This window comes from Schistocerca gregaria, chromosome 3 (genome assembly GCF_023897955.1).
Source record: "Schistocerca gregaria isolate iqSchGreg1 chromosome 3, iqSchGreg1.2, whole genome shotgun sequence".
In the NCBI taxonomy this organism is placed as follows: domain Eukaryota; kingdom Metazoa; phylum Arthropoda; class Insecta; order Orthoptera; family Acrididae; genus Schistocerca; species Schistocerca gregaria.
In genome coordinates this window covers 250185248-250198852 of record NC_064922.1, presented here as the reverse complement: position 1 = coordinate 250198852, position 13605 = coordinate 250185248, and the positions used below count along the sequence as shown (strand labels likewise).

General features: G+C 39.9%; 1 protein-coding gene across 1 annotated transcript in view; it reads left to right on the top strand.

Moving 5' to 3' along the window:
* LOC126355327 (uncharacterized) overlaps window positions 1–13605 on the top strand; it is a 234927-nt gene that overhangs the window by 177103 nt on the left and 44219 nt on the right. The window contains exon 11 of the mRNA XM_050005621.1: window positions 6875–7189. Within this exon, the coding sequence (XP_049861578.1) occupies window positions 6875–7189 (315 nt within the window). The remainder of the gene's footprint in view (window positions 1–6874; window positions 7190–13605) is intronic.

The following is a 13605-nucleotide window of genomic DNA, read 5'->3' as shown; positions in this document are numbered from 1 at the left end:
TGTCTCTTCTTGAATGGCCTACAGATCTGTGCTTCAGTGCACCCAGTTTTGCAAAATATTTCCTTCAGACATTGTAGTTCCTCTGGGAGGCTTTCTTTATCACAGATTATGTGCCCCCTATGTTTCAGCGTGGTCAGCACTGTCTGTCATTGTGCTGGATGGTGACAGCTTGTTGCACCCAGGTGTGTTTGAATGACTGAGTGTACCATCTGCCTTCTCCTTTATTAGTATGTCCAGATGACAATCACTATCCTCTATTTCCATAATGAAAGCAGTGTTTTAATGGATGCTGTTAAAGTGGTCCAGACAGTCATCCAGTGCCTGTCTGCCACTCTGACATACCATAAAAGTGTTGTTGATATACTAGAAGAAATGCTTGGGTTTCTGGCAAGTGTTTGAAGGACCATCTCCTCAAAATGTTCCATGTAGAGACTTGTGGTACTGGAGCCAGTGGGAAATCTAATGTCACTTCATCCATCTGTTCATAAAACTCTCTGCTGTGGCTAAGGATGTAGAGGAACTTTTGCAAAATACCTACGCAAGTCAAAACTCAGTAGCAGGTCATATCTTTGTAACCACCTATCCTTTAGTATTTTCACAAAATCAGCCAAGTACAGTGTCCCCCAAGAGGTTTATGAAGTCTCACCAGATATTCAGCCAGTCCATAATTGTGTGAATTGATGGTATTGAGTATTGTCCACAGAGACATCTCTTCCTTGGGGATTTTTTGTACTCTGTATACTGTTGCTGGCACCCTGGGGTACACCCACTTCTTCACTGCCTCTGGTAGCTTTGAGTTCTTCACCAGAGCCACAGTTTTTCTGGTCATTGTCAAGGTAGGATTGTTTTTCAACATCCAGTAGGCTGAGATTTGTAGCAGTGAGCCAAAATCATGATGGTAGTCTTTGGTACATGTGAGCACCATTGCATTCCCTTTGTCTGCTAGAAGAACCATAGTGGGACACTGTAGTCATCTTATTAATTGTTAAGAAATAAGCCAATTTCACCAAAATATTTCAGGACATGCACTTACAAAGAGATAACTTGCTCATGAGTTTCAGTGTTACATAGCTTTTCACCTAAGTATCTCTACAAGATGTTTTGTAACTGTTGTCTCAACATTTTGAGCCACAAATAGTTGAACTTCTTGAATATGCACTGACAACCACATACTTAAGGTGCAACAGAGTTTTATGAACAGATGTATGGGGAGACCTCCTAGATAAACTATAACATCTAAAGGAAGTATTCTGCTAAAATGGGTACAGAAAAGTGCAGGTTTGTAGGGCATTCAAGAAGAGATAATATGCTGGAAAATGTGAAGAGGAAGAAGAATACAAAAGACTCACTTTTCTTTCACACTTGGGACAACACTCAGCCGAAGATTACAAAGCTACTTGAAAATTAGATGGTCTTCCAGCCACCACTGAAGACAAAAGAGTGGTTTGGCTCTATGAAAGACCTCACAAAACCAAATGTACCTGTAATATACAGCATCACCTGTGAATGTGGCCAACAGTACATGGTCAAATGCAACAATGTACTTTGAAAGGCTGTGAGGAACACATCACACATGTGTGACTGGGACAGACAGAGAAATCAGCAATAGCAGAGCATATCATCTAGGAGAGTCACACATTTGACATTCAGAACACTAAGGTACTTTGCTAAGCACCGAGACTTTGTTGTAAAAGAATCAATGGAAATATGGGTTCAGATAAATCTGGTCAACAGAGATGAAGGAAAGCAACTAAGTGGACTCCATCATTAGCAGTAATATGATGACAGCATGCTCAGTACCATTCAAGTTGCAAGATGCTGCTAGAATATCCACACAGAGAATGGTGCACTTGCTACTACTCCGCCCCCCCTCCCTACTGCAGCCCCTCCCCCTCCTCTCCTTACTGGCTGAAAAGTACATGGCCACCCATAGCCAGATGGAGAGGGCCCACCACCTGTATAAATATTACAGCATCCTATATTCAGACATTTTACCAGAAGATGATGAGTATGACACTCATCAAAACATGACAGTATTTTAAGACTGCCACCTGCCTGGAAACTGAAATGCTTTCATCCAGTTTGTGTACTAGGTAACAGTGCCAGATGGTCCAAATCATATCTCTTTGATACGAAAAAAGGTGAGTCAGTAGGAATGAGACACGTATTAAGCCATCAGGTTTCATTCACCTGGGGACTAATTAGATGTAATGTCCCATGAGGTTCCATGTTAGTGTGTTTTTTTGTATACGCTCCTGGAAATTGAAATAAGAACACCATGAATTCATTGTCCCAGGAAGGGGAAACTTTATTGACACATTCCTGGGGTCAGATACATCACATGATCACACTGACAGAACCACAGGCACATCGACACAGGCAGCAGAGCATGCACAATGTCGGCACTAGTACAGTGTATATCCACCTTTTGCAGCAATGGAGGCTGCTATTCTCCCATGGAGACGATCGTAGAGATGCTGGATGTAGTCCTGTGGAACGGCTTGCCATGCCATTTCCACCTGGCGTCTCAGTTGGACCAGCGTTCGTGCTGGACGTGCAGACCGCGTGAGACGACGCTTCATCCAGTCCCAAACATGCTCAATGGGGGACAGATCCGGAGATCTTGCTGGCCAGGGTAGTTGACTTACACCTTCTAGAGCACGTTGGGTGGCACGGGATACATGCTGACGTGCATTGTCCTGTTGGAACAGCAAGTTCCCTTGCCGGTCTAGGAATGGTAGAATGATGGGTTCGATGACGGTTTGGATGTACCGTGCACTATTCAGTGTCCCCTCGACGATCACCAGAGGTGTACGGCCAGTGTAGGAGATCGCTCCCCACACCATGATGCCGGGTGTTGGCCCTGTGTGCCTCAGTCGTATGCAGTCCTGATTGTGGTGCTCACCTGCACGGCACCAAACACACATACGACCATCATTGGCACCAAGGCAGAAGCGACTCTCATCGCTGAAGACGACACATCTCCATTCGTCCCTCCATTCACGCCTGTCGCGACACCACTGGAGGTGGGCTGCACGATGTTGGGGTGTGAGCGGAAGAAGGCCTAACGGTGTGCGGGACCGTAGCCCAGCTTCATGGAGACGGTTGCGAATGGTCCTCGCCGATACCCCAGGAGCAACAGTGTCCCTAATTTGCTGGAAAGTGGCGGTGCGGTCCCCTACGGCACTGCGTAGCATCCTAAGGTCTTGGCGTGCATGCGTGCATCACTGCGGTCCGGTCCCAGGTCGACGGGCACGTGCACCTTCCGCCGACCACTGGCAACAACATCGATGTACTGTGGAGACCTCACGCCCCACGTGTTGAGCAATTCGGCGGTACGTCCACCCGGCCTCCCGCATGCCCACTATACGCCCTCGCTCAAAGTCCGTCAACTGCACATACGGTTCACGTCCATGCTGTCGCGGCATGCTACCAGTGTTAAAGACTGCAATGGAGCTCCGTATGCCACGGCAAACTGGCTGACACTGACGGCGGCGGTGCACAAATGCTGCGCAGCTAGCACCATTCGACGGCCAACACTGCAGTTCCTGGTGTGTCCACTGTGCCGTGCGTGTGATCATTGCCTGTACAGCCCTCTCGCAGTGTCCGGAGCAAGTATGGTGGGTCTGACACACCGGTGTCAATGTGTTCTTTTTTCCATTTCCATTGGTGTATTTCAATGACCTTCCATCAGTAAAGTTACTAGATGCCAAGTTTGTTTTGTTTGCAGATGATACAAAGATTGCAGTAAATCACATATAGGATTAGAAAGGTTGGTTAGTAAAATTTTAATGGACATAAATGGTTCCTAGCCAATTACTCATCATTAAACTTTGAAAAAAGGTGCTAAATTAAGTTCAGACCTAGCAAGAGGTTTCCCACCAGTATATGATTAAAATATAATGGCAAGCAAATAAAGGGTGTTGACAGTGTTAAATTCTTGGGATTACAGCTTGATAATAAACTGAAATGGGAGTAATATACCACAGAACTGCTTAAGTCCTTAAGAAAATCTCTATTTGCAAACGAATGTTGTCAGACATAGGTATTGTGTACCAAGCAAGAGCCACACAACAAATACTGTGAGAGGCCACCACCACTCAGGCACACTCACTCAACTGGCATCTCTCACCTCTATGCAGCAGGCTTCAGATGGCACTCACAAATGTGGAGCTCTTCCCACTTCAATGTGACTTCCTCTGTTGTGTTATAATTATCCGCCATTAGTGTGAAGTCAATAGGGAATGTTCTCAACCTCAGATTGCTTTGCAGACATGGAAAGTCTTCCTCTGACAGGCATCAAAACATGATGTGCTGTGGACACACACACAGTTACCAATTACCGACCAGCAGTTAGACAGTACAGTCTGGTACCTGCAATTGGCGCAGTGCAGTACTGCTAATATTGCCTTCCAATGTAGCAGTCACTATTTTCAGAGGACTTGAACCAACCCAGAGTGTGTCCAATATTTCATTCAGTTATAGCAATGATGTCAAAGACTGCCAAGAGACAGCAAAAGTTATTTTAGATATCTTTGTATAAAGTATCAAACAATGGAAAATCCAGGATGGAATGTAATGATATTATAAAAAGGATAGTTGGTACTCACCATAAAGTGGAGATGCTGAGTCAGAGATAGGCACAACAAAAAGACATTCAGAAAATGAACTTTCAGCTAACAAAGCCTTCATTGAAAATAGGCAACATACACTCACGCAAATGCAGCTCACACCCACATGACCATAGTCTCTCGCTGCTGAGGCCGGACTGTGAACTGATGAATTGGTGGAAGTGACTAACATCCTGGAGATTAATCCAGTGACTTATGAATGAAGAACTGAATATGAAATGTGTTAGAGCAAAATTCACTCTTGTGTATGCTTTCTGATAACCACAGAGCCATTCACTTACATACGTGCCAGGAATTGAAAGAACAATCAGAAACTGATCTGGATTTTCATGCAAAAGTCATCACAGGCAATAAATTGTGGTGTTATGGACATGACTCAGAAGCTGAGCAACAACTGAGCCATTGGATGACTCCTTCATTGCAGAGATGTCATTTGAGAAAATGATTAGTTTTTTTTTTTTTTTTTTTTTTTTTTTTGTCAAGAGGATCATCCACCGTGAATTCATTCTCAATGGTATGACAATTAACTGCTTTACTACTTTCAAGTGCTAAAATGATTACATGAAAAAATGATCCACATTGTGATAATCAAGAGATTAACTTTTGCAACTCAACACCTCTGTGCACAAAGCACTGAGTGTCAGGCAGTTTCCAGCCAAAATCCAAATGGCAATGATTCCTCACCACTCCTGTGACTGGACTTGGGCTCTGTAACTTTTTTTTTATTCTCAAGAATGAAAAGAAGCCTGAAAGAAGACCATTTTCAAGACATAGAAGAAGTGGAAACAATCATTAGAAGCACTAAACAGTGTAACTTTAGAGACAAGTTTGAAAAACATTTCCACCAGTGGAAAAAACATTAGGACAAGTTTGTCATGTCTATTGGGCATCATTTTGAAAGGGTTTAAGTTTTGAAAATGCTGCATCAAATACACATATTTTTGTAAAATAATTCTCATTATTTTGGTGTTCTGCTAGTGTTTTGCTTACTTCCATTCTTTAATGTTGTGCAGGATTATTTTTTGTGGTAACTTATCAAGCCAATTTTTCTGAATCCAACAACATGTAATAAGAATTATCTCTAGTGTGAACACAAGAATGTAAAGTTTAACTACTGATAAAGTTCAGTTTAAGAGAAGCCTAATGGATTCATAGGTGGTTTACTCCTTCTAATCCATAGATGAATTTCTTTGCAGGAGAAACTGAAATGTATATGTTACTGACTATATCAAATAACATGAGTATTATGTACAATCTGTACAATTCAGTGCAGTACTGTGATCAATGGAAATTAATGTTGTAAAATGATTTTTCTATTTGATGATGCATGACTACAATAGCCTAAAAATAGTCATATGAAACTCAGTGTGCTGAACATTTACAGATTTTATGACAAGTTATTATTAACTTGTAGATGAAAATGTTTTCAATTTTTTGACTCATTCCACATCCACGTGAACATTACACTTTAGATCTCTGCAAGTTACATTAGCGTATATACTTTTCTTTGAAAATATTTATTGTGTAGTCTTGTTTTCTGATATGTTCATCATCCTGAAACTCTCCTCACTGTGGATCTATGGGGATGAAAAGTACAACTAATAGAATCCAATTGTGTAGACCATGAATATGAATCACTTTGACAGGGTTCATAGGCAGAAGCGTCAGACAGTTGGCAGATGCCATTAGTCAAGTAGTCATTGCAGTTCAACAGTGGTGAAGTCTTATGGCTGCAAGGAGGTTAATTAAATCAGTGTCTGTTTTGAGGCTGCAGAAGTATGTCCTTTCTTCTGTTGACAGGTTTTTTTTTTTTTTTTGGGATGAGACCTAGGGAAGAATGGTGACTCTGTGTGCACCTTCTGCATCTTCCTCCCACATCCCTATCCTGCACATGTGCTGCCTCTATCCAAGTTATCAACCAACCTACCACAGTCCTCCCTTCTTGACCCACTTCTTTCATCCTTTCACCTATTCTGCTCAACATAGCCTCTTGCCCCGGTCTACCTGCCAAATAGCGGACATAGCATTCAGCCAGCACAATGTAACTCTGTGTGTGTGTGTGTGTGTGTGTGTGTGTGTGTGTGTGTGTGTGTGTGTGTGTGTGTGCTTTCACTTATCTTGAAGAAGGATTTATCTGAAAGCTTATTGAGTTTGTAGGGTGAATATTGTAAAGATGTTATTGAAACCAGTTCATGTATTTGATCAGCACATTTGTTAACAGCATTTTATTATTTGTATTTTAGATGAAACAGAATCAGTAGGATGGAAGAAGTCAGACTGGAAAGCAGGAGCAGTTGACCTGTACTGCAATGTTAAAAGAACGTTGGAGTACTGTCGTTTTGTGAAACCATCCGGAGAGTCATTCAGAGTTGCTGAAGGACTTGGAATAAGTGGTTTAATTTATTATGGAAAGGGTCTTCAAAGTGGAGATTGTGGAATCACAGTGTCAGCTATGTCAGAAGAGGATTTTGGTACTTGGAGATGTATCCTTGGTGTGTCTGTTGAGGGCACAATAGAGACAGAGACAAGGCTCATTAACATTCATGGCACCACAAAAGGTAAATATCATTTATGTATAATAGTGTGTGAAAGTGTGCATGAAAATAAATCATTAAAAATCATATGGCAAATTCCCTGAAAGTTGCTGGATCACAAAAACATGAGACAGAAATGAGAAGGCACCTGTGCTAAACCATAATTTGCATTCAGAACAGATACCAATCAATACTTTGCAGATAAAGTCTCTTGATTTGTACAGTCAAAGACAATGTCAGATAAGTGATATTACAACAGACATATACAAATTCAACAAATTATTATTCTTTACTCTAATATCTGGAAAATTATGAACAAAAATTACTGGTAGTTACTTACATTAATGTGAACAGCTATTTATGCAGACATCTACAGTATTATTCAGACTGGGTTGTGTCAAAAGCACATTAGGGAAATATATTTTTGTGCTACTACATGAGAGGGAGAGACTCCATCTCATTGACATGTAAATGTAAATGCCATGTTGTTAGGGCCTCCCATTCGCCTGGTGCAAATCTTTTGAGGTGACGCCACTCCAGTGACTTGCACGTTGATGGGAATGAAATCTCATTGACATGAAATTTATTATGTGCCTCAGGCAACACTCTGTTAGTACTGAATTTAATACCAGTGCCCCTTTTTCCAGAATACAGCAAACAAAATGAGTTTGCAAAATAATATCTAAATAATGGACAAAAATTCTATGTATCACTTCACTACACATTCCGAAATAATATGTGTATCATCATGATATAATTAACAGATTAACATAGCTGTTATTAACTGCCTTCTAAAAGTTATTTGACATTCACTGGATACTCTTAACAACAGACAGTGAATCTGGATAGATGTGGAACTTAGCCACTTTAGATTTAAAGCTCAATAACATCCTTTACCAGAGCTTCGACTACTTCTTGCTGCACTTTGAGGTGGGTATATCCTATGCAAAATCCTAACCACATCACCCAAAATAGTGTCCTGCCACTCACAAAGCCAATACAGTATGCTTGTCTATCCCTATACCAATCCTGCTTGTAGTCCTGCATTCCTTGTGACTGACCCAGGTGCATCACCTGTCCCATCGACTCATTCACTGCCTCCTACTGCAATCCTACAAAAGGATGGGTCATGTTTGAAGGTATCCATGTTGTATATCAGTGATGCTGCAGTTACTGTGCAGTACTCTATGTGGGCATGACAAGTAAACAATGTCTGTTCATAAGAATGGTCACTCCCAAACTGCGGCCAAATGCAAACTTGACCATTCAGTTGCTGAAAATGCTTCATACCACAACGCAATAGCTGCTTCACTACATGAGTGATTTAGATACTTGCTTCCAGCACTAGTTTAGCTGAACTACACATGTGGGGAATGTCCCTCCAGCATATACTGTGCTCTTGCAAAACCCCTGGCTCAAACTTCTGCTAACCTGTTTCCCATTGCCTCACCTTTCTTCCTCCCTCCATGCAAGGCACCCATGATTTCTATTTTTCACCCCTCTCTTACCCCACTTCCTTCATCCTCTGCAGCCACACTGAGTCATCTGTCAAAAGACCTGCATCACAATACCCTACCACCCCACCTTTCATTCTGTGTCCTTCTCTACCCCCTCCCCATCTCTACCTCACAAGCAACAGCTCTCAGTAATCAACAGTCAGTCTCACTGCAGGTGTGTACCTTTGGGTCTGTGTGTGGTTACATCTGTGTAAAGGTGTGTACTTTTGCTAGAGAAATTGCAAGAGCAAGAAAGCTAGTGTAAGTACTGTTTTCTTTTGTGTGTTATTATGCACCACCAGCTACAAGTCAGTGGCTTCCTTTCTTCAACATGATGTATTATTATGTTTGCTTGAGAACTGCAGAACCCATTTATGCCTCTGCATCAAAGACAATCAGTTCTGTTGATACTTATATTCCTGGGGATTTCTTTTTGTAAAAATAACAGAAAAACCAACTAAGTTCACTTGCAATTAGGAACAAACAAATAGTCATATTCACTGTAGATATTTTTTCACAGCAGGTATGTAAACAGTGAGCTTCAGACAGAACTGACACACAGATAGCTCACAGTATTGTCAAAACTATAATTTTTATTAGCTAACTAGCTGAAAAAGATCCACTTCATATGATTTTTATTTTCTTTTGTTTTCTACAAAGATTCCAGACCACTCAAGAACATTTGAGATTACAGTAAAAATTAACATTAAAAAATTCATAAAAATATTGGTATGCTAAGTTGAAAAGTACCCTCAAATGCTCCAAAATACTCTCCAACACTCCAATTCACTGTAGTATTCAACAATACCCTAATTTCTTTACAGAGAATGGAGAACATTCCAAAATATTTGAGAACTTCCTACAACATTTTAAAATATTTTGGATTTTAGAGAGACAAAACATTTCTATGTTTTCACTATATTTCATTCTTAATTAACTTATTCTGTCACAATACTTCCTTATGAACTACAATTGTCATCTTGTTATTTGGTGATTGGATGCATAAATTCTTTGGGTTTCCCCATCCCTAGAGAAAGCTACATGTAGCTGACTATGTTAACAGCATGGTTCTTTCAGATTGTACCACAACATATTTACATCTGTCTCTGTGCCTTATTTATAGTGATACTAAATCTTGATCTCTCTGGCAATTAAACTCTTTGAATTGAAATGTCAGTTCAGAAGATATGAGTGGAGTCCTCAGGATAAATGCTGTTTTTCCTTTAGCTTTTTCTGATATTATTTTTGATTCAATTATATTGTCTGATAACTGTTCATGACCATTTTATGTTTTTATTTTTTAAATTACTATTATCAGCTACTTAATTTATTAATACCAAAATGATTCTTTCAAATAAATAAATGACTTGTGTAATTTTGAAAATGTTTGGGAAAACTTTATATATTAACTCTTTGGGCTGTTGACAGTGTCATATAAATGATTTGTAAGTTCAAAAGCTACAGGTTAGTCAACATTCTCAAATATCTCTAATACCACCTACATCCTTTCCTCTCTCTCTCTCAAAAGTAAGACATGGGTCTATCTTAGTCTGAATCCTAATTTACCTGTACTCCCTCTTAAACATGTCCTAACTACTTCCTTTGTGGTTCTGTGAGTGTGGAAAGATCCAGCAAAATAAAAGAAAATCTGTTCTTTGAAAATTACTCCAAACAAATAGTTCAGGAGCCTGCTCCTAATGAAAATGTATTAGATCTAATGGCTGCAAATAGTCCTGACCTAATTGATATTCTCTGCACTGAAAACAGTATTAGTGATCATGAGGCACTTGTTGCAAACAATGATTACTGAAGTATAAAACACAGCTAAAACAAGTATGAAGATTTTCATTTTTAGTAACCTAGATAAAGAGGCAGTAGCATTATTTAAGAAGATAAACTCGAAACATTTACCTCTGAGCAAGAGCATGTAGAGCAATTATGGCTTATCTTTAAATATTGGTTAGCCTTGCACTGCACAAATGAATACCAAGTAGAACAGTTTATGGTGCAAGTGCTCATCCGTGGTATTATATCTCTGTAGATAAACTTCTGAAGAAACAGTGGCTGTTATGTAACAGATGTAAAACAAAGCATAGAACAAAAAATAGATAGACAGGTTAATTGGTTGGTTTGTGGGGCTAAAGGGACCAAACTACAAAAGCGATTGGTCCCAAGATAGAGAGAGAGAGAGAGAGAGAGAGAGAGAGAGAGAGAGAGAGAGAGAGACTGAATGAAATGCATTTTGCTGTAACTAGGGAAACTTTTGAGAACTCCAGTGACTACTGTACTAGAATCTTTTTGGAAAACCTCTCATAAAACCCAAATAAATTCTATTCATATGTTAAGGCTGTCAGTGGAACTGAGGTTATTGCTGAGGGATGACATGGAAACCAAAATCTGGTGTCACAAAGCAAAATCAAAAATGCTGAAGTCCATTTTCAAATAGTCTCTTACTAAGAAAGAGACAAATGAGCAGCTCCAGTTTAAGTCTCATATGACTGCAAAGTTGGATGAAATAGATAAGAGGCAGCAACAATATGGTGATAAAGTAATGTTGTGTTTGTACTGTTGGAGATGTATTGCCATATGAGAGTTCATTGAGAGTTGGATGAGGAACAATAAACTTCCCTCAGCTACGATATAGTCCGAATGGCATTGAGAAACAGCTGAAATCAGTCAAATTTGTCAAGGATCCAGGACCCAATGGAATGCCTGCCAGAGTCTATACAGAATTTACATATGAGTTAGGCCCCTTTTTACCCATAATACAGTATGGACCCATGGAACAAAAACAATGCCTAGTGATTTGAAGAAAGCACAGATCACAATCATTTACAAGGAAACCATCATTCAATCTAACTGATGTCCATCTGTTGCAGAATCATAGAATTATTCTGAGCTCAACTATAATGAGGTACTGCAAACAGAATGACAGCCTTCTGAATACTATTATCGTACAAAACCCACCAAAAACCATTTCTCACATGACACACTGGAACCCATGGACCAAGGTAATATGGTGGATGCACTATTTATTGATTGCCAAAAAGCATTTGACCTGGTAGATGCCAATATCTATTTACTTAATTATGACTGGAAAGAGGATCTCTTGGAGGGAAGGACCCAGATGTTGTCTTGAATGAAGAGTTCTTTGTTTTTGTTGTGGTTTTCACTCCAGAAACTGGTTTGATGCAGCTCTCCATTCTACTCTATCCTGTGCAAGCTTCTTCTTCTCCAGGTACCTACTGCAACCTAAATCCTTCTGAATCTGCTTAGTGTATTCATCTCTTGGTCTCCCTCTACAGATATTACCCTCCATGTTGTTCTCAAATACTAAATTGGTGATCCCTTGATGCTTCCGAATACGTCCTATCAGGTGATTCCTTCTTCTAGTCAAGCTGTGCCACAAATTCCTCTTCTCCCCAATTCTATTCAGTACCTCCACACTATTTACATGATCTACCCATCTAATCTTCACCATTTTCTGTAGCACCACATTTCGAAAGCTTCTATTCTCTTCTTGTCTAAGCTATTAATCATCCATGTTTCACTTCCATACAGGGCTACACTCCATACAAATAAATTCAGAAAAGACTCCCTGGCACTTAAATCTACACTTTATGTTAACAAATCTCTCTTCTTCAGAAACACTTTCCATGCTATAGCCAGTCTACGTTTTATACCCTCTCTACTTCAACCATCATCAGTCATTTTGCTCCCTCAATAGCAAAACTCATCTACTACTTTAAGTGTCTCATTTCCTAATCTAATTCCCAGAGCATCACCTGATTTAATTTGACTACATTCCATTATCCTTGTTTTGCTTTTGTTTATGTTCATCTTATATCCTCCTTTTGAGACACTGTCCATTCCACTCAACTGCTCTTCTAGATCTTTTGCTCTCTGTGACAGAATTACAATGTCATTGGAAAACCTCAAAGTTTTTATTTCTTTTCCATGGATTTTAATTCCTACTCCAATTTGTTTCCTTTACTGCTTGCTCAATATGTAGATTGAATAACATTAGGGATAGGCTACAACCCCGTCTCCCTCCCTTCCCAACCATTGCTTCCTTTCATGCCCCTTGACTCTTATAACTGCCATACCCCTGCCACCTTCAGAATTTGAAAGGGAGTATTCCCGTCAACACTGTCAAAAGCTTTCTCTAAGTCTACAAATGCTAGAAATATAGGTTTGCCTTTCCTTAATCTATCACCTAAGATAAGTCATAGGGTCAGTATGCCTCACACGTTCCAACATTTCTGTGGAGTCCAAACTGATCTTCCCTGAGGTTGGCTTCTACCAGTTCTTCCAATCGTCTGTACAGAATTCGTGTTAGTATCTTGCAGCCATGACTTACTAAATTGATAGTTCAGTAATTTTCACACCTGTCAACACCTGTTTTCTTTGGGATTGGAATCATTATATTCTTCTTGAGTGTGAAGGTATTTTTCTTGTCTCATACATCTTGCTCACCAGATGGAAGAGTTTTGTCATGGCTGGCTCTCGCAATGCTATCTGTAGCTCTAGCAAAATGTTGTCTATTCCCGGAGCCTTGTTTTGACTTTAGTCTTTCATTGCTCTGTCAAACTCTTCAAGCAATATCATATCTCCCATTTCCATAATATTGCCCTCAAGTATATCACCCTTGCATAAATCCTCTATATACTCCTTCAACCTTTCTGCTCTCCCTTCTTTCCTTAGAACTGGTTTCCCATCTGAGCTCTTGATATTCATAAAAGAGGTTCTCTTTTCTCCAAAGGTCTCTTTAATTTTCCTGTAGGCAGTATCTATCTTACCCCTAGTGATATATGCCTCTACATCCTTACATTTGTCCTCTATCCATCACAGCTTAGCCATTTTATACTTCCTGTCAATCTCATTTTTAAGATGTTTCTACTCCTTTTTACTGTTACATTTAGTGGAATTTTAAGTTTTCTCCTT